Source organism: Crocuta crocuta, unplaced genomic scaffold (genome assembly GCF_008692635.1).
Source record: "Crocuta crocuta isolate KB4526 unplaced genomic scaffold, BGI_CrCroc_1.0 scaffold101, whole genome shotgun sequence".
Taxonomy (NCBI): Eukaryota; Metazoa; Chordata; class Mammalia; order Carnivora; family Hyaenidae; genus Crocuta; species Crocuta crocuta.
This window is the reverse complement of record NW_027527956.1, coordinates 9,084,243-9,105,987: the sequence shown is the minus strand read 5'-3', so window position 1 is coordinate 9,105,987 and position 21,745 is coordinate 9,084,243. Positions and strand designations below refer to the sequence as shown.

At 51.3% G+C, this 21,745-nt stretch overlaps 1 protein-coding gene across 1 annotated transcript in view; it reads left to right on the top strand.

Annotated features, from left to right (window-relative positions):
- Positions 1 to 21,459, top strand: part of PARD6G (par-6 family cell polarity regulator gamma) — an 86,972-nt gene extending 65,513 nt beyond the window's left edge. The window contains exons 6-7 of the mRNA XM_077752717.1: positions 20,916 to 20,920; positions 20,976 to 21,459. Of these exons, the coding sequence (XP_077608843.1) occupies positions 20,916 to 20,920; positions 20,976 to 21,459 (489 nt within the window). The remainder of the gene's footprint in view (positions 1 to 20,915; positions 20,921 to 20,975) is intronic.
- Positions 21,460 to 21,745: the final 286 nt, after the last annotated feature.

Below are 21,745 nucleotides of genomic sequence, written 5' to 3'. Positions count from 1 at the left end.
GGGCCACAGTTCTGGTTGGGAGAGACGTGGCTCAGCACGAAAGTGGGCTCTGCAGACGCCTGATGCCTCCAGTCACAGCCGTGGTCTGCGGTGCAGGTGCGGGTCACGTGGTTTGTAACACGTGGCGCAGTTGGTTTTGCAACTTAGGTGGCAGACTTGTTGACATTTCCAGTATCTTTAGAGTAAGATCTTGCTCCGACCTGTTTTTGATCCAGTGGTGCAGTTCTCCAGAGTGTTCTGTGTGTCTGTTCAATTATGCAAACGAGAGCGACTCGGTCTTCACGACCCTTGGACAAGCTGAGACTGGAAGAGGCATTTTCACACCGCTGAGCGTTTAGAGCCTCCGGGGGCAAAACTGCGCTGTCCTCTCCCCTCCTGTCCCCTGGCTCCCTCTCTGTCCCCCTCCCTCTCCATCCCTTCACCTTCTTCCCGCTCTCCTCCCCTCCTGGGCCCCCCACTCCTCCCCCTTCCCCCTGCATCCAATTACCCACTCCCTTCCCGCTCTTTCCCCTCCTGCTTCACCCCTTTCTCTCCCCACTCCCTCCTTTCATTCTTTCATTCCTAGAATTCCTTTACCCTGAAGCCAACAGCCATTTGCTCGTACCACTTCCTGTAGGGTTTTGTCCCTAGGTGACTCTCCTGGATGACTGAGGTGACAGACTCACAGCGGCTCATCTTGTGATCCTGATATCAAATTTGGCTGATTAGTGAGCTCTTCTTTTCATGATGCCTTAGAGTCCAGGGAGAGAAAGAGACTGAACTCTGGGGAGTGGGGTCTGCCGCCCGGGGCAGGCCGGCAACGCGGTCCACTCTGGCCGCGAGTCCCGCCTCAGAGCACCTGCCGTGTCAGCCGCTCCCGGGCCGTCCGAGGCCAGCACTGCCAGGGGAGGGGAGCAGCGGCGCCAAGGCCGGGCTAGGTGCTGACGCCCAGGCACTGCCTTTGGGCTCCTGGGGGCCATGCGTCCCTCGTGTGGAAGTGGGAATGGCTGCAGCACCTTCCACCACCCTCATGGGCGCGAAGCCCTCTCTCCCAAAGGGAAGGGGAGCCCAGCTCCGAGGCCACCAAACAAAACCCCTTTTCTCTGTTCTCTCCTTGACGTAGATTGTTGATGGTGCTGGTTCCAGAATGATGGAGGCTGCCTGGGACGCAGGTGCTGGTTAGGCAGAGCTTTGTCTTATTTTTGCCAGATAAACAGCAACACTGATAACATCCACCTCCACCCGTACCTGCTGCCTGGTCCTGACGACCGGCAGGAGACAGTAGCCTGTGTGCGTGTCCCCAGGTAGGGGCGCCCTGGGAGCCGTGGTCGCCTGGAGCTGGTAGACAGGCCCTGACGTCGAGGGGAGTGGGGGGAGCTGAAGCCAGGAAGCCGCCTGGCTGGGCCCTGGGCCTGTCTGCCCTCCTGGTCTGCTTCCCCAGTGGCTGTCCCCCGTTCACAGGGTCTGCAGAGCCCACTTGGTCACAGTGTGCCGCGGTGGCCTGTCCGTCCCTGTAGACACTTCTCACGTGGAGTTACCTCCCGTCCATCATGCTGTCTGTCCCATGGGGCCGGGAACTACATGCGGGACCACGAGCTGACAGCAGGGGCCCCTCAGCCCGCATGCCCCCTGCAGACCCTGAGGTGGCTGTGAGCTGAGCTAACAGGTGGCCAGGAGTCGGATGGTACAGCTGTCAGCTCACACGTTTGATTGCAGTAATTCGACAAGCAGTTACTGTTTTGTAAATTTCAAGCTTTGACTTTCTAGTTGGCTCCTGTCTTTGCAAATTATGAAATAAATATTGCAGTATGCCAGAGGTGCTGCATGGCCGATGCTGGCCAGGAAGGGGCCACAGGTTCTGTGCCTGCAGCAGCATTTCCTGAGGGCCTCTGGCAGGCAGCACCACATGGGGGAGCTCAAGGCAGCGCCTTCCTTGGCCCCAAAGGGCCTGCTTGGTGTGGCAGGTGAGGGAAGCAAGGTGCTTTCCTTGGGCATCACCCCCCAGGCTCCAGGTACAAGCAGGCGTGTGGTGAGTGCCAGGTGCTGGGCAGCAGGAAATGGAGTGGCCGGGGGCTGCCGGGAACTTTCCAGGGCACCAGGGACCAAAGCCACATGGAAGAGACTGTTCCAAGCTTCTCCCCTTCGTGGGGGAGGGGCTGGGCTCAGGGAGCCTGGTGCTGGTGGGCTCACTGGTCTCACAGCAGGTCCCTCCCAGGTCAGGGGAGCTACGGGCACGGGGTGAGAAGGGGCGGCCGGCCAACTGCATCTTGTGCTCTGTCTCTTCAGCTCCTTGTGCAGGCGAGGTGCACAGGCGGCAGCTTTCTGTGCTCCTTGGAGCTGCAGGGTAGGGACCCTGGTGGGCTCTCGGGGCCAGACTGGCTCTGAAAGGGGAGTCCTATCGCGGGACAGGAGACAGGGAAAATGTGTATGGGGACTGTTAGATCTGTCTGTCCCCTCCCCTCCTGTATCCTGTAGGACTGCTGTGCCTCATTTAAAAAAATTTGTTAATGTTTTAGTTATTTCTGAGAGAGAGAGAGAGACTGTGCAAGCAGGGGAGAGTCAGGGAGAGAGGGAGTCATAGAATCTGAAACAGGCTTCAGGCTCTGAGCTGTCAGCACAGAGCCTGGCGCGGGGCCTGAACCCACGAACCGTGAGATCATGACCTGAGCTGAAGTCGGACACTTAACTGACTGAGCCCCCCAGGCGCCCCTGTGTCTTGTTTTAGAAGGAAGGGATGCCTGGGTGGCTCATTCGGATACGCGTCCGACTCTTGATCTTGGCTCAGGTCATGATTTCATGGTTCCTGAGTGTGAGCCCTGCATCAGGCTCTCTGCTGACTGTGAAGCCTGCTTGGAATCCTCCCTCCCCTGCTCTCTGCCCCTCCCCCGCTCACTCACTCGCTCGCTCTCATTCTCTCAAACTAAATAAACATTTTTTTAAAAAAAGGAAGACAGGCCTTTAACTCGCCCCAGTTTACTGAAGGAGTGTCTTCGGTTTCTCAGTGCTGCCTCGGCTGCAGATCATCCTCCTCACGCCAGGGCTGAGCGCAAACTCTGGGCCCTTTCCCGCCCTGGGCTCTTCCTAGCACGGTGACTGAAGACTGCCGCCGCTGTGGGCTCTGGGAGGCAGGCGAAGGCTGAGCTGCCGACACAGGGCGGGCGGGCGGGCTGGTGCTAGCGCGGGAGTGACCGCGCCCTGGCTCCAGAGCAAACCAGGGCCTCCTGCCCGGCGCCCGAGGCTGAGAACCCCCACACCAGCCCAGCTGGCCAGGGCCGACTGTCCAGGGGCCGCAAGAGTGACATCCACACCCTGTAGAGACCTCCAGGCTCCTCCTGTAGCTGCTCTGCAGCATTTAACCATTAACGCCTAGTTTATTTTTAAAGAAAATGGTGGGTTACACTAAGGGAATGGTGTGCTTTGTGTTTGGGTCTCATAATGATTTTTAGCCTTTTATGTTTTCAGATGTTTTAAAAGTTGATAACACTTCATTTTTTCAGAGCAGTTTTAGGTTCACAGAAAAATTGAGCAGAAAATACAGCAAATTCCCATATGTCGGACCCTCCCCCCCTAGTTTTTCCTACCGTAACATCTCATATGAATGTGGCACATTTGTTCGAGTTGATGAGCCGATGCTGGTGGAGAGCACTAGCCACAGCCCCTACTGTACATTAGGGCTCGCTCTCCGTGCTGGTTTCCCAAGCGCACAACGTCACGCACCCGACAAAACACCGCGGACAGAGGAGTCTTGCTGCCCCGGGACCTGTGCTCCGCCTGCCCAGCCCCCCCTCCCCCAGCCATTCGGCCACTGGCCGCCTTCTTCCCGCCTCCATGGTCCTGCCCTTTCCAGAGTGTCCGATGGCCGGAACCATCCAGACTGGCTCCTTCCACTTAGTGATGCATTCAAGGCTCGTCCATGTCTGTGGATGGCTTGACATTAAGCTTCCCTTCAGGGCTGAATAACATTCCATTGTCTGCATGGACCACAGTTTAGTAATCCATCCCCTTCTGAAGGACATCTTGGTTGCTTCCAAGTTTCAGCAGTTAGGAATAAAGCTGCTGTAAATATCCTTGTGCGGGTTTTTGTGTGGACACAAGTTTTCAGCTATTTAGATAAAACCAAAGAGTGCGTTTGCTGGATTGTGTGGTGAGAAGAGTGTTTAGTTTCTTTAGAAACAGGCACATCATCTTCCACAGCCGGTGGCACCACTCTGCGTCCCTTGGTCTTTCTCTCCCTGCTCTCATTGCTCTCGGTGACTGCGCCCCCAGAAGTACCAGCCCCGCACCTCCCCCTCCTCCTGGGAGGGCCCATCCCGAACCTAGCACCGCTTCAGAACACATTTTGGTTGCGTGGAAGAGGACCCCCACCTGTGACACGCTGGCCTGAGGGCACAACCTCATGCCGGTGCCCCGACTCGGCCTGGTCCTGACCGCACCGTGTCTTCCTGTCCCGTCCCAGGGGCCCGCAGGGGTGAAGGGGCCACGGCGTGCTGCTGCCTTTATTAACAGCCCCTTTTTTTGGTCATAATCTTTCTGTAACAGCAACAGCAAATTGAGAAATAGTCTGCTTGTCTGCCAGTTAAAACAAGAATGTTTCGAATTTTTTCATCAGAATTCTTCAACAACCGTATGACTCTTCACCACCTTGATGCAGAAGGTGAAACTCCTGCCCGGAGGTCAGCCGTCACCCAGCGGTGCCAGCTTCTGTCCTGGTGGTGCCGTGAGGCCACAGGGGTCCCTGTCGGCCTTGCATGTTCTGGGACTGTGCTTGGCTCTCTTGGTCCGGCGGCCTCGCTTGCTTGCGTGTCTTCTAGGAGTCAGTCCCTGGAAGGGAGCCCCCACCCCCGCAGGAAGGAGCAGGTCTGTGCCCGTCACCCACCTTCCTTTGCACCTGGCCCTAAACACCTGTGACATCATACATCTTCAAACTAAAGAGGATTCTAAGAAGCATTTTCTTCCTTCCTTCCTTCCTTCCTTCCTTCCTTCTTTCTTTTTTAATAGTTTGTTGTCAAGTTGGTCTCCATATAACACCCAGTGCTCATCCTCCATGCCCATCACCCCCCTCCCCCTCCCCCACTATGTTTCCCCTTCTTCTCCCCCACCGTCCTCCCCCTAAGAAGCAGTTTCTCACCAAGTTGTCCCCGCGTGTCATATATGTGTCTGATGTGGGTTACAATAGTCCCTGACTCTGAGCCGGCCTTCTCACCCTGCGGGAGGCGGGAAAGCTGGTTAAAACCTGCCTCTTGCCAGGGTTTTGGTGCCATCTTCCCAACAGAACCCGTCTAACTGGACCTGGACAGAGGGGGAGAGACGGGCAGGAGGGAAGGAGACTCCTGTGCCCACCGTCATGCTCTGGCTTGTGCGGGGAAGCGGGGCCAACACCTCCTCCTCCTCCTCCTGTTGAAGATCTGTGAAAATAGAAGTAGAGGAAAAAAATATAACTTAATTTGAGTAAAACTGTGTAAAAGGATGGGGTAAGGTGGACTTTTGCCTGAATCTGTGGTCTCCCCCTTAGTCGTTCACTTTGTAGAAAATATGAGATTTAACATAGTACTCGATAGAAAGAAGCTGTGACAATTTTTGTCTTGTAGAAGTTATTTTAGGAACCGAAGTTTGAATCTTAGGAATGGGATATTCTTTGTAACAAATTTTGTTTTTAAGATAGTTGGGAATTTTTGACTAATGAAGTGCATACGTGATGGTTTATATGTACAAGCGACAGGGATGCCCACGGTGCGGCAGGAGCTGGACACAGAGGTGGGGGCTCGGGGACACGTCCTTCCCCGCACCTCCTGCCCTGGACTCAGAGGGAGCCGTGTGGTTTCTAGCCGCACCTGCCCCAGGCCCGTGGCTGCTGGGAAAGGGAGTTGAGGCCAAGCCGTGGCCAGCCCACCTCCTCCAGAATCCTACACTCACTCTCCCTCTTCCTCACGAGGCCGTCGGCACATTTCCATGTTTGAACTACCCACCCAAAGACCAATGCCCAGAGACTCATTCATCTCTGGTATTCCTTAGCTCATCAGCTCCCTTGTCATTCAGAATCAGCCAATGATCCAAGGGGATCAGCCTCCCGAGGGCTGTCAGGCTTCACCCCAAACCCCGGGGTCACACTTGCACAAGTCCAGGGCCAGTGGGAAACAGTGCCTCAGCCCATTTACAAAGCAGGTCCTTGAAAATGCCCTGAACACCCTCATCCTGGGCCACGTTCTGATCATCCTCACCTCCAGCTACAAGCCCCAGTTCAGCCGCACCCTGAGAACGAAGACAGGAGCCCTTGAGCCCAAGGAGCCTTGTGATGACCAACCCTGTGCGTCAGCCTGACTGGCCACAGATACAGGCAGCTCGCAAAACATCTTTCCAGGTGTTTCTGGAAGACTGAGTAAAGCAGACCACTGTCTCCAGTGTGGCTGGCCCTCATCCAGTCCCCAGTCCGCTGGGGACCTGACTAGAACAGTCTGTTCCTGGGCTGGGCGGTGTGTGCACGGGGGGCGAGGCCATGCCTGCCAGGCTCTCTGGGCACCGTCATGGCCGCCGCCCATCGTGGAGGCCCCTCCGGGGATCCCGTCCCACCCCTCAGAGGAGCGCTTCTCGGCTCTCCAGGCCTGCGCCTGCTGCCCGTGTGTTATGCTTCCATGTGTTTCCCAGTGGGTGAGGCGCTCCTGGGGTGGGAACCGCAGGAGAAAACCCAGAACAGGGGGGTCCTCTGCTCCTTGACACCCCGGGAGGCCTCAGGGTTCCCTGGCGGTAGCGGTTTACTTGTTTCAGTTGCCAGCTTCTGCTGAAAAGTAATAAGCATCCAGTGTGTTGAGACCTTTAGATTTGCTAAAACTTCCTTGAAGGTGCTGCTAAAGAAGCAGTGGTAGCTGGACACACAGGGCTGGGTGGGTGTCGGGCGCGAAGTCTTGCCAGCACGATAGGAAACCAGCGTTAGAGGCGCTGGTGTTACGGGCCCTAAACAAAGGACCGGTGTCGAGAAAGGACCCGAGTCAGGCCCTCCGGAGCTGTGATGAGGAGGGTCCGTGAAAAGAGCAAGTCCCGAGGACCCGGTCTGGCCACAGCGAGGTCAGGCCCCTCTGGCTGTGGGTTGTCACGCCCCCGGCCGTGATCCGGGCCTGCACAGGCGCACAGCCCTGCTCCTCCGGCTGAGGACGGAGCTGCGTTTGTAAACCGGCACGTGTGCGGAGGCTGGAAGGAGCAAGAATAGATGGGAGTGGGCCAGTCTTCCCCGCTTGAGTAATAATCTCTACTGACGACATTTAACAAAAACCTGAAAGCAATACTTCGTTGTTAAATAAGAAACTGCCGCTGAGAAGTTGTGTGCTTTCTTACCTGGCAACTAATTAAAAATCTCCTGATGGAAGGGTGGCTCCAGGGTCAGGACCTAAACAGGGAGGTCGTGATTAACTGCTGACCATAGAAATTGTTGGTCTTTAGATTCAAATGGAGGGGAAAGTGTGTGTAGTACGTGCATTTAATTTGATAATACCAGTGTTCAGTTTCAACTACTTACCTGGTACAGAGAGAATATCATATCATTTAAAACAGATTAACAATCTTAATGTTGAAAAACTACAATGTACAATATGTTGTCCAAGGAAAACTGTCAAAACCAAAATCATGCACAAAAAAGGTCAGGATGGCTAAGGAACTCAGAAATCTGCACCTTCATGCTGATATGCTTTCTGCATGGAGCTAATAGTGTTTAAACCAAAAATGTGCATTATTTGGAAGTACGGACTGGCTTTTGTTAGAACAGCTTTCCGACTTGCAGTCACGTAAATCTGAAAAATAGTTGGTATTTCTGTACTTGAATTGGTAGAAAGAGCAAGTCTAATGAACTGAGAGTACCACACAGCTCAAAACCCTAAAAACACTAATAACTCACCTGAGCTGAGACCACACAGCACCCTGGCCTTCTCGCCAGCTTTCTGCCTGTCTCAAAAGGACCTATGTCCAGGGACACCTGGGTGGCTCCATCGGTTAGGTGTCCAACTTCCCCTCAGATCGTGACCTCAGGGTTCGTGGGTTCAAGCCCCACATCGTCTCTGTGCTGACAGCTCAGAGCCTGGAGCTGCTTCAGATTCAATGTCTCCCTCTCTACCCCTCCCCTGCTCATTCTCTCTATTTCTCAATAATAAATAAATGTTAAAAAAATTAAAAATAAACCTAAGTCCAGAACTTCCACCAAGACAAAGAGTCTTCCCAGTGCCCAGCAGGCTGTGGAGGTGGGTCGGGTCAGTGGCACCTGCCACACGCACCCCTGCCCCCAGACCGCACCAGCTCATTGCAGAATGAAGCGGGGTTTCCCGGCTGGCACTGCTGGGCGCGTGTTATTTGGGGTGGGTGTGGCTAACAGCAGGAACACAGTAGTTAATGACCAGCGCCAGGCTGACCACGCGGCTTCAGGGGCCCGGGCGGTGTGCTGTGCGGACCTCTGTTGGCAGGACCACCTTCATTTCAGAGGAGAAACACGGGAAGAGTCAGCATTTGTTTACAAGTCAAGACGGTGACAAAGTGGTAGCTTTGTCACTCAGGAAATAAGTGGAAATGACAAATGATAATGTTTTCTCCCAGCTTGAAGAGGTTAGCATTTCAACTCCATTACAACAGAGCATTTATTAAAATGTGAAGTTGGCTGGAATTGTACTTTACACCGTTGTCAGCTGGGTAACGAGGCCCCTCTGTTGTGTCCAGCACCCCAGGAGCCAGCGGCTCGGTGCTCTCCCTGTGGACCCAATACTCACGCATGATGCTGGTAGAGAACAACATGGGCCCTGCAAGAAACACTCAGATATGAAAGCTATAAGCTATATAGCCCTTTAGACAAGAAGAGAAAATATGGTGGGGTTGCCCCTTGAAGTTTGACAGATTGCAGCTCCCAGGAAGAGAGCACATGTGCTGGCAGTCGCTTGGACTTGGCGTGGCGGGATCTTAGGGTGGCCCGGTGAGCGCGTAAGGCAGATGGGGAGGAGAGGCCCCAGCAAAGCTGGAAGACACACTTGGCAGAATGAGCACTGGAGAAATGCAGGCGGTGGGCAGGCCCCAACGGGCCTGGAGTGCAGATGGGGACACGTGAAGCGCCAGTGGCCCAGGACCTCCTCAGCCCGTGGCTCTTCTCAATGGAGAAGGGCCCAGCGCCACTGGGGAAGGGTCCAGGACCTGGGGGGGAAGGGCCACAGGATGACTGCACCCCAATCAGACCAACAGGAAGACCATGCTCTTACTTTCCTTGATTTTTCTGTTGTTTCAGCTTCATGAACTCACTTCCTGTCTCTATTATCTCCTTCATTCTGTCTGTCCGGGGCTGTGAGGCATGGGGCCCCAGAGCACTGACCGCGGGGTGCTGGTGCTCACCCCACCCCGGGTGCCGTCCTTCACCCTACCCTGGGCTGTGCGTCACTTTCACCCTGTTGGGTGTTGGGTTCTTCCTTGGAGATTATTTAGAAGGGTGTTCTTCCCGAGTGTTTGGAAGTCTTCCAGTGGTGTCTCTGTACCAATCTCCACATTGAGCTCAGGAATCAGAGAGGCCCTCAGAAAACACGCGGCAGGATTTCAGGTTGTAAGAGGCCTGCGGTGGCAGAAAGTGGCCTGTCCCACGTGCGTCCCGTGGGAACTTGAACACAGCCTGTACTTCGCTGTGGGTGGCTGTTCCGGAAATGCCGGCTGGGCCCTGCCGGTCATGGTACCGTGGGGCCTCCTGCGGACCCCCTGTGGACCCTACCCAGTTCCACGTGCAGAGGTTGGTCCACACACGCTGCTACTCCATGGCGCTGCGCACGCGCGGGCCTGTCCTGGTGGGTCACCATTTTGTCACTGAGCGTCTGCTCTGCCCCGCCCCTTCGCCTGATTCTTCTTTATCTCACGTGCTTGGCCGAGCTCTGTGTTCGTGTTCATGTGGACTCACGTTTAGCCTGCCTGCGGCTCCTTGCTACTGGCGGGAAGGGGTTCCAGTTGATCCCAGGGGACTGTCCACTTTACACTCGGGCACAGGGCGGATATCCAGGCCTCTCGTGGCCTCTGCTCACCCCACCAGGGCTCCTCACTCAGCCCTTGCTGTCAATTGTAGCTGCATTTGTCGGTCGTGTTTGGATGGGGTGGGGCGGTCAGGGTCTAAAAGTTTCTCTTTCAAGCTGCTCCTTTCTGGCTCATGTTGGTTTTCGTTTGGGACAGTTGGGATGTCTGAACGGAAAAGCACAGAACAGCTGGGGCTCAAGCGCCACCCCCCCCCCGCCCCCGCCGTCTGCCTTCTTGCTCCTCAGTGTCTCTTCATGTGACTATCACGCGTCGAGTCCAGGGTTTCAGTTGGATTCAGCAGAGGGTGGGAGACGCATGCCTCCTCCGGGAGCAGAGGTCTCTACACCTGCTTCTGCTGCTGTCCGGAGGTCTGCCTTAGTGACCCCGTTTCATCTTCTTCCTCTGTGCCCTGGCGTCCGGGCCTACCCTGGAGCTCAGTCTGGTCAGTCATGCACCACGCTCGGAGTGCCCGCTCACCCATGGGCCCTGCCCTGGTGACACAGAGGCTGAGCCACGTCCAGGCCTGCAAGAGGGAATATGCCATCGAAGTCGGGTAAACTGAGGCTCAAAGACAAGCCAGCCTGGGGGCGAGGGGGTCTGCTGCAGCTCCAGGTCTGTGGGCCGGCTGTGTGAACAGAGAGGGACTCAGGCCATGTCTGCCCTCCCACTTGGCCGCCTCCTCCCCACCCCACCCCACCCCCCATGTTTGTGCTCAAGTCCTTCACAGCCAGAGACGCGGTTGTTGTCTCTCCTGGCCCGGAAGTAGCCCGGTTGCCCCCCACTCCCCCCCACATCCAGCTGCCCAGTGTCTGGTTGAGGGCTGGGTCTCTGGAGCACCAGCCCGGCCCCACCCCTCCTTGAATAAACAGCCTTGGGCGGGGCGCACCTTCCACAAGGGGTGTGGGCTGGTGGGCGCCTGCAGCCAGGACCGCGTATCCACCCAGACGCTGCAAGGCCCCGGGCCGGGAACTGCCATTTCCTGCATGGGCCCCACCTGGAGTCGGCCCGCCCCTGAGGAGCAGATGCGCTTGTTGGGGTTCAGTTTCCAGTCCGAGGGAGCCCACTCTGCCCCAGGCCCTGGGTCGCATCCCACCCTGTTACCCCAGAGGGCGTCCTGCCCCGGCTCCGCCCGGGGCGTCTCCCAGACACTTTGATCCGGGGCAGCGGGTGTTCCTGGCTTCCTCAGCGCAGGGGCTCCTGGCCCTGAGCGAGCACTTGCTGAGCCTGTGGGGCTCGGAGCGGCCGGTGCTGCCCCCCGCGCAGCGGAACCGCCCGCACCTGAAGGAACAAGGCAGCAGACGCACCTGCGGGGGACGCAGACCGTGTCCAGGTGCCACAAATACGATTTTTAAAGCTACCTTTTCTCAGAACTCCTGGCCCTGATCCGAGTGGATGAGAAATGACAAGAACTCGCGGATGGTGTGATCCATCGACCGGTGGACTCACACCTGGGAAGGGTGTATCTGGCTCCTGGAACTAAGAGAAGAATGACCCATTTTGGAGAGAAGGTGACGGATGGGCCCTCGCAGGGGCTCTGCCGGCGGCCGTGGCCCAGCGCCCCNCGGGAAGCACGGACACGCGTGGGGCCGCAAGCCGCCCTCCTCCTGTCCCAGAAGTGCTTCCGCCGGGGAGCCCAAGGCTGGGTGTGTGCGTGTGCGTGTGCGCGTATCGACCTACAAGAGAGGAAAGCACACAAAGCGATGTCCTTCTGCCCCGAGGAGATGCTTCCTTCAGGCTCCCAAATGCCACCTGCCTGTTTCCTTCCTCTGCTTTCAACTTTTGAAAATGTCACTTAAGGTTAAGCTCCCGACAGCGACCCCTGGTTGGTGAACGACTGCCCTTGGCCTTTGTTACACGTCACCACGGCCCACGGAGGGCAGAGCACCACACGCCCCGGGCCCCAGGAGGGGGTGTGGGGAGGGTGCAGGGCCGCCCCGGGCTTCCTCCACCTGCGCCAGCTCCTGCCGGACGTCCATGGGCCCCGCCTTCCCTGCTTGCTTCCCACCTGCCGCCTCCGGTCAAATACTGACCGAAAAGAAGGAAGAACGACTCGCTTTCTCTGCCGATGATTCTAGGCACGTCTTCGGTTACACTGCTGGGGGCAAACACTCCACTCCTGGGTGCTCACTTCTGATTAACCTAGAAAAAGAATGGAATCTGATTTACAAGTGAAAGAGGAACCGGGTAGAACATTGTTAGACACTCAACAGGCTAAGTTCAAGGAGCCCTTGAGGCCAGCCTCCTGTCCCCGCAAAAGCTCCTGGCACCTGGGACGTCCCCCACCCCAGGTTGGCAGTGGGAACACAGAGGCACGACCGTGGCCCGGTGGGGGACCCCGTGCACTACAGGGACCCCCCACCCCTCCAGGGCAGCCAGAGCACACACCCACCTGCTAGCGGCCCCAGGGCTTCCCCTTCCCAGCGCGGAGTGTTTGCTTATAACACTGGCGCACCTCTGTCCCTGGCCATGTGCAGCCGTGAAAATCCGAACCGCGGAAGATTAAAGGGAGTGATGGTCACTGGCTGCTCCCACCCTGAGTCTACCCAGGTGACACCTGGCGACCCGGCTGGAATGCTTCCTTTGAAGGCAAAGAAGGGGACATGCAGTGCTGTCACCTAGGAGAGTTTTTTGGATTTTGTTCCCATTTTTTATTGTCATAAAATGCTCGTAAAATTTTCCATCATAACAATTTTTTCACGTAGGAGTCCCTGCCCCCATCACTACCGTCCATCCAGTCTTTCATCTGCAAAACTGAAACGCAGTCCCCAGTAAACACAAACTCCCCTGCTCCTGCCCCACCACCCTGCTTTCTGTCTGTGTGGCCATGACTCTGCTGAGGACTTCACGTGGGTGAAACAACACAGGATTTGTCTTCCTGTGACTCTCGCACCCCCAAGCGTCATGTTCTCCATGTGGCTCATGTCAAACAGGTGTCAGGACTGCCTTCCTTTTAAAGGCTGAATAATATTCCACTGTGTGGATAAACCCCATTTTAGGTTGCTTCCACTTTTCAGCTATTAAATAATGATGTTATGAGCATTTCTCTAATTATTAGTGACGTTCAGCATCTTTCTGGTGTTTCGTGAACATTTGTGTATCTTCTGTGGAGAAATGTCCAAATCCTTTGCCTTTTTGTTGTTGTTGTTGCCATTACCACAACTGGGTTTTTTAAACTGAGGTGTGGTCAACATATAACATTACAGCCATTCGGGTGTGCTGCTGGTGTACAATATGTGTATACTAGATATACAGAAGTTATGTGGTATTTGTATAGATTGTGAACTCTTCCCATTTTTGAATTGAGATCTTGTTACTGAGTTTTGTGAGTTTTTTCTATATTCTGAATATTAATCCCAATAAGGTACACAATTTGCAAACACTGTCTCCCACTCTGTGGGCTACCTTTTTTTTTTTTTACTCTGTTGTCCACACTTTGTGATGCACAAAGTGTCTAAAATTTGCATGAATCTAACTTGTCTTTTTTCTTCTGATGCCTGTGCCTTTGGTGTCAATTCCAGTATATCACTGCTACATCCAATATTATGAAGCTTTTCTCCTGTATTTTCTTTTTAAAAAAATTTTTTTTAATGTTTTATTTATTTCTGAGAGAGAGAGAGAGCCAGCGTGAGCAGGGAAGGGTCAGAGAGAGAGGGAGACACAGAATCCGAAGCAGCTCCAGGCTCTGAGCTGGCAGTCAGCACAGAGCCCGACGCGGGGCTCGAATCCACGAACCGCGAAATCATGACCTGAGCCGACGTCAGACGCCTAACCGACTGAGCCACCCAGGTGCCTCTCCTGTATTTTCTCTTAACATTAGAAGCAGTGTGAGGTCTTAACATTTAGGTCTTTGATCTTTTTTTAAATTTGTGTGTATGGCATTAAGTAGGCATACGGATATCCATTTTCCCAACCCCATTTGTTGAGAAGACACTTCTTTCCCCACTGACCATATCTGTGAGGGCTCACTCGTGGGCTGTTCTGTTCCACTGGTTTACCTGCCTTCATCCCAGAGCTACACTTTTTTGATTAATATAGCTTTGTGGTTAGTCTTCAAATCAAGAGGTACAGCTCTTCCAGTTTTGTTCTTCATTTTCAGGATTATTTGCGCTATTTGGGATTTCTTGAGATTCAATATGAATTTTAGGATGGGTTTCACTGTCTCAGTGCAAAAAAAAAAGCCATTGGGGTTTGATAAAAATTCCAGTGAATCTGTACAGCACTTAGGGTAATATTGACATTTAACAATAAGTCTCCCAGTCCATGATCATGGGATGTGTTTCCATTTATTTAGGTCTTTTTAAAAATATTTTTGAGGAGGGGAAAGGGGCAGAGGGAGAGGAAGAGAGAGAACCTTAAGCAGGCTCCATGCTCAGCAAATGGGGCTTGATCCCACGACCCCGAGATAATGACCTGAGCTGAAATCAAGAGTTAGACGCCCAACCAACTGAGCCACCCAGGCGCCCCCCGCCCCTGCCATTTATTTATGTCTTAACTTCTTTCAGCAGTGTTCTGTAGTTTTCATGGTACAAGTCTTCACCTCCTTGGCTAAGTTAATTCCTAAATATTTTATTCTTTTCAATGCCATGTTAGATGGAATTGTTTTGTAATTTCCTCCTCAGATCATTCATTGCTCATTTATGAAAAACTGCTTTTTGTATGTTGATTTCTATCCTGTTACTTTGCAGAATTCACTTATTAGAGCTAATACCTTTTTTATGGAGTCTTTAGCATTTTCTACATTTAAGATCAGATCATCTGCAAACAGATGATTTTACTTATTCCTTTCCAATTTGGTTGTGTTTCAGTTCTTTTTCTTGCCTAACTTCTCTAGGAAGGGATTCCAGTGCTGTGTTGAACAGAAGTCAGGAAAGCAGCAGTTATGCCTCTTCCTGCTCTTAGAGGAAAAGCTTTTTTTTTTCCCCCCACCATTAAGTATTATGTTTGCTCTGAATTTTTCATATGTAGATTTTCTAATGTGCAAGCAGTTTGCTTTTAGACCTTTTTTGTTGAGTGTTTTTATAATGAAAGGGTGTTGTATTTTTGTCAAGCGCTTTTTCTGCATCAAGATGATCATGTGTTTTCCCCTTCATTTTGTTGATATGGTACGTCACATTGATTTTTGTGTGTTGAATCACCCTTGCATTCCAGGGGATACTCACACTTAGGTTATGGTGTATAATCCTTTCAATATACTGCTACACATTGCTTGCAAGTATTTTGCGGAGTATTTTTGCATCAGTGATAATAAGGAATATTGGTCTGTGGGCTTTTTTCCCTTGTGCTGTCTTTGTCTGGCTTGGGTATCAGAGTAATGCTAGCCTTAGAGTTAGTTAGGAAATATTCTGTCGTCTTAGAATTCTTGGAAAAGTTGGAAAAAGTTTAGTATTATTTCTTCTTTAATGTTTGGCTGAATTCATCAGTAAAGCCATCAGGTCCAGGGCTGTTCTTTGTTGAGAGTGCTGATCACTGATTCAATCTCCTTACTATTTACAGATATATTCTGATTTTGTATTTCTTCAGAATTCAGCCTTGGTAGCTTATATGATTCTAGAAAAAATTTGTCCATTGAGGTTACCCAATTTGTCGGCATGCAATTGCTCATAGTACTTAAAATCTATTTCCTTTCTGTAGAAATGGTAGCAATATCCCCACTTTAATTTCTGATTTTAGTAATTTTAGTCTTTTTTATTTATTTTTGAGAGAGAGAGAGAGCATTCGAGTGGAAAAGGGGCAGACAGAGAGGGAGACACAGAACCTAAAGCAGGCTTCAGGCTCCAAGCTGTCAGCCCAGAGCCCGACATGGGGCTCAAACCTTTGGCAAGGTCATGACCTGAGCCAAAGTCGGATGCTTAACTGACAGAGCCACCCAGGCGCCCCATGTTTTCTCTTTTTCCTAGTCCATTTAGTTAAAGGTTCATCAATATTATTGGTCTTTTGGAAGAACCAAATTCTTTCATTGATTTTCTCTATTGTTTTTCCATTCTGTACTTCACATATCTCTAATCATTATTTCCTTCCTTCTGCTAGCTTTGAGTATAACTTGTTTTTATTTTTCTAGTTCTTTACGTTGTAAAGTTAAGTCATTGATGTGAGATCTTTCTTGATTTTAATGCAAAGCATTTATAGCTAGAAGTTTCCTTCTCAGCATGCTTTTGCTGCATCCCATGAGTTTTGGTATGTTGTGTTTTTGTTTTCATTCATCTGTTAGTATTTTCTCATTTCCCAGTGATTTCTTCTTTGAGCCATTGGTTGTTACAAAATGTTGTTTAGTTCTTACATTTTAGTGAATTTTCTAGTTTTCTTTATGCTATTGATTTCTACCTCATCATGCTGTGGTCAGGTAAGATACTTTGTATGATACCTATCTTTTAAAGTCTATTGAGCTTCATTTGAGGCTTAACATTTGGTCTATTTTGGAAAATGTCCCAGGTGCACTTGAGGAAATCAAGTACGCTCTTCTTGTTGGGTGGAGTGTTCTGTATGTATCTATCAGATCTAGTTGGCTTATTGTGTTATATTCTGTTTGCTTATTTATTTTGTCTGGTTTTTGTATTCTTTATTATGAGGGGGGTATTGGAGTCTCCAGCTGTTATTTTAGAACTGTTTCCTCCTTCGGTTGTGTCAGGCTTTGCTACATATCTTTCAATGGTCTCTAAGTGTGTAAATGTTTGTCATTGTTATATCTTCTTGCTCTGTTGAAGCCTTCATTAATATATAATATCCTGTCTTATGTAACCTCTTTTTTTTTTAATATTTTTATTTATTTCTAGGAGAGAGAGAGAGAGAGACAGCGTGAGCAGGGGAGGGTCAGAGGGAGAGGGAGTCACAGACCGAAACAGGCTCCAGGCTCTGAGCTGGCAGTCAGCACAGAGCCCGACGCGGGGCTCAAACCCACAAACCGCGAGATCATGACCTGAGCGAAAGTCGGACGCTCAACCGACTAAGCCACCCAGGCGCCCCTTATGTAACCTCTTTTATTTAAAGTCTATTTCGTCTGATATTGGTAGAACCACTCCTGCTCTTCTTTGGTTATTATTTACATGGAACCTCGTTTTCCTTGCACTTTCTACCTGTTCGTGTCATTGGGTCACAGAGAGTCTTTGGTCAAGAGAGCATATTGTGAGATCATGTGTTTTCACTCATTCTGCCAACCCGTGTTTTGATTTGAGAGCTTAGTTCATTTACATGTAAGGTAACTGCTGCTAAGAAGGGACTTCTGCCCTATGCGGTTTGTTCTCTCCAAGTCCCATAGCCTTTTTGTCCCTCCTGGCTTGCATTCCTCTCTTCTTTTGTGTTAATTTTTTTTGTAGTGAAACGTTTAAATCCCTTCTTAGTGTCCTTTGTGTCAGTGCTATAGTAACTTTCTTGGTGGTTACAGGAGAGATTACATCTAACTCGCAAAGGATCTAATACTGATTTATAGAAGCAGAAGTTTGGTAACAGCACAGCTCCATCCCCACCGCTCTCAGTTGTTGGTGTCACAAAATTACATGATACGTGTGAGCCCGAAAATGTAACCTGTAGCCCTTGTAAGTACATGAATCTTTTATGCTGTGTAGACAACAGAATTTGATGTTACAAACCAAAGTTACAATAATACCAGCTTTTAAACAAATAATTTTTATCCTTTCAATATATTAGTCTCTTAAATCATGTAGCAACAAAAAGAGCCCCTACAGACTATTGTTATAATAACACTAGCTTTTATAATAGCCCTGTATTTACCTTGATTCACATCTTTATTTCTCACACAGCTTCAAGTTGCTGTCTAGTTGTCCTTCATTTCACCTGCAAGACTCCCTGGAACATTTCTTGCCGGGCAGGTCTAGTCATAGAGACTCTCTCAGCTTTTATTCATCTGGGAGTGTGTGAATTTCTCCCTCACTTAGCAAAGACAGTTTGCTGGATACAGGATTCTTCGTTGGCAGTTATTTTCTTCTAGTTATTTGAATGTATCGGCCCACTTCCTCCTGGCCTCCAGTTTCTGATGAGAAATGTTAATGATTGGGGCGCCTGGGTGGCTCAGTCGGTTAAGCGTCCGACTTCGGCTCAGGTCATGATCTCGCGGTTCGTGGGTTCGAGCCCCACGTCGGGCTCTGTGCTGACAGCTCAGAGCCTGGAGCCTGGTTCAGATTCTGTGTCTCCCTCTCTCTCTCTGACAGTCCCTGCTCATGCTGTCTCTCTCTCTCTCTCAGAAATAAAACATTAAAAAAAATTTTTAATAAAAAATAAATCAACGTTTAGTAGAGGGGCGCCTGTGTGGCACAATCGGTTCAGCATCCAGCTCTTGTTCTCGTCTCAGGTCGTGGTCCCAGGATCATGGGATTGAACCCCACAATGGGCTCCTTGCTCACCTTGGAGCTTAGGATTTTCTCTCTCCCTCTACCCCTCTCTCCTGCTCATACTCTGTCTGAAGTAACATAACAAAATAAAATACTAAATTAAATATAAAATATTTGGTAGAATTCACTTGTGCCATCTGGTCCTAGAATTTTTTGTTTGTCAGGAGTTTTCTGACTATCAGTTGAATTTTATTACCCAGTAATCAGTCTGTTCAGATTTTCTGTTTCTTCCTGATTCAGTCTTGGAAGATTGTGTGTTTCTAGGAATGTATCCATTTCTTCTAGGTTGTTCAATTTGTTGGCAAAAAAATTTTCATAGTAATTTCTTATAATCCTTTAGATATCTGTGATGTCAGTTTTAAATTCTCTCATTTCTAATGTTATTTACATGAGTTCTCTTTTTTTTCTTGATGAGTCTGGCTAAAGGTTTATCAGTTTTGCTTATCTTATCAAAGAACAGCTCTTAGTTTCATTGACCTTTTCTATTGTCTTTTGGTCTCTATTTCATTTATTTTTACCTGATCTTTATTATTTCCTTCCTTGTGCTAATATTGTGCTTTGTTCTTTTTATAGTCTTTTTTAGATGTAAGGGTAGATTGTTTGAGACTTTTTTTGTCTCTTTTTTTTCTTAAACATTTATTCATTTTTGAGAGACAGAGCACAAGCCAGGGAGGGGCAGAGAGAAAGGGAGACACAGAATCCAAAGCAGGCTCCGAGCTGTCAGCACAGAGCCCAATGTGGGACTTGAACTCACAAACCACAAGATCATGACCTGAGCCAAAGTCGGACACTCAACTGACTCAGCCACTCAGACGCCCAAGATGTTTTTGTTTGCTTGTTTTTGTTTGTTTCTTGAGGTAGGCCTATATTGCTATAAACTTCCCTCTTAGAACTATTTTTGCATCCAAAAAAAAACTATTGTGTCTCCATTTTCATTTGTCTCCAGAGAATTTTATTTCCTCTTTGATTTCTTTGTTGCTTTCCTGGAATTAGGCTCCACTGATTTTCAAAGTTCCCAGGGTTAAGCCTTGCTGATTTTTAAAGCCAAATATTATAGGTATTCATCTTCCTGGTGCAGGTCCCCAGGACCATGGGTGCCCATGGGGCTTGATCCCCTTACTCCTTAGAGAGTATGACAGCCCCTCTGCATCTGTGATACCTCTCTCACATGCCAGGGGTTTGTTTCCTGACTCAGTCTTTGCCCCTCCTGTCCTTCTTCGTGTGGCTTTTTCTTTCTGTCCTCGGGTGTGGAAGAGCCATTGTACTAGCTTCAGGCTGTTCTCAGATTGCCTTGCATTATATGTAGAGGGTACCTGGGTGTATTCACTGCGTCTGTGGGAGGAGGTGAGCTCAGAATCCTTCTCCTCCACCATCTTCCCCAAGGTCCCAAGGCAACTGTGTTAAAGTCTGTCTAGTAGATCTGACCTTGGGTCTTTCTTAGGGAAATATCTGGTGAATTTTTCATTTCAGTTACTGTAATTTCAGCTCCAGAATTTCCTTTTGGTTATTTGTTGGCTTTTCTTTCTCATTGTCGGTAGTTCACACGTTGTCTTCTTTGTCCCTCTCCAGGTCCTTGATATCTCAAAACAGTGGCTTTAAAGTCTGTCTGGTAGATCTGACATTGGACGGACTCTGTTGAATTATCTTTTTCCTTTCAATGCGCCAAAGTCTCCTGTTTCTTCATGTGCCCTGTGATTTGCTGAGCGCTGGGCATTCGAGTCTCACGATGCGCTTACTCTGGAAATCACACCCTCCCCTTCCCCAGGGGCTGCTGTTTTGTCGTTGTTCTTTTCCTTGTTGCGGGCTCTGTGCGGGGTGTCAGCCTCAGGTGTGGACGTAATGTCTTCTCTGAGCCTTCCCTTGAGCGCCCAGTCACTTCCCGATTTCCCCGTGTAGGCAGCCGTTTTTCAGTGTCCTGGTCTTTAATGTGTGGCTCCCAAAAGGGGGAAAGTGAAAAACAGAAGGGGGATGATAGGCACTCGCCCGTCCCTCCCTTGAAGTCGCTGGAGCTGGAGCTGGAGGGGCGACGGCGGTGGCCGCCAGCTCTGTGTCTGCGCCTGTGTGCTCCGAGCACCGCGTCCTGCCGTCTGGAGGGACCGGGTCCTGTGTGTCCCCCCGGCTTCTGCAGGCTGCCTGCCACGTGGCTGGGGTGCGGGACGGGTAGGTGCCTCCGTGCTGAGAGCTGGAATCGACCAAAACTGGCTCCTTCCCCCGGACCCGCTGCAGGCCTTCGGCCTGGCCCACAGCTCCGAGGCAGCTCCGTCACACGGGTTCTGCCCCCGCTGTGTCGTCTGGGGGGAGAGGTTCCCGGGGCCCCTGCTTAGCTGTCTTCCCAGAATCCAATCAGGCACTTTTCAACCTTCCATCTATTGTTAATTCTCTCTATCGTAGTTTCATTCCTGCCTCGTCACCTTCCGGTCATTTTGTCGGTTGTGTGGGGGTGGTTTTGGAGGGTTCCAGAGCTGACTGTAGGGAGTCCACTGGACTTGAACTGTGTGGCCAACACAGTTGGGTCAACTGATGCCAGATCCTGTGGGCTCAGGGAAACAGCTGTGAACGTTACACCAGCAGATCATCCTAGAGGTTGAGTCTTTCCAAAAAAGCGAAGTCCTGCGCGGACGGGCGAGACTTGTAGGGAATTAGCCTNGGCCTGCCGCGCGACTTCCGCCCGGTGTCCTCCATCATCGACGTGGACATCCTGCCCGAGACGCACCGCCGCGTGAGGCTCTACAGGCACGGCTGCCAGAAGCCGCTGGGCTTCTACATCCGCGACGGCACGAGCGTGCGCGTGGCCCCGCAGGGCCTGGAGAAGGTGCCCGGCATCTTCATCTCGCGCATGGTGCCCGGCGGCCTGGCCGAGAGCACGGGGCTGCTGGCCGTGGACGACGAGGTCCTGGAGGTGAACGGCATCGAGGTGGCCGGGAAGACGCTGGACCAGGTCANACGGCGACCCGGCTCCTGGGCGGGACGCTCGGATACGCCTGTGTTTCTAGAAGGTCTCCACCGAAGCCGCACCCTCGCGCAGTCGGGGCGCAGCCGGCGCCGGGCCCAGCACTTTCGTGAAGGAAGTGGCAGAAGGGGTCCGGCCAGGCGCAGCAAACACTGCGCTTTTAAATTCCTTTCGTAAGTGAAGCTTTAAACTTACTTTCTGAAAGTAGATTCGTGTTTCCCANGCGCTGGCCTGTCCCGCAGACTGAGCCTCAGGTAGCCGAGCAGGTGCCGACTCCCAAGCAGCCCCGGAAAAGCTCGCCCGCGGCCGGGCACCTGCGGGGCCTCCGGGGCCCAACTTGCTGTGCAGATTGGAAGGTGACGCTCAGCATTACTTTCGTGACCAAAAGCCCCCATTCACTCGGAGATAAAAACTAGTCTTCCTGTGGATCGACTGAATCTGAGGGCAATTTTTGACATTTTTT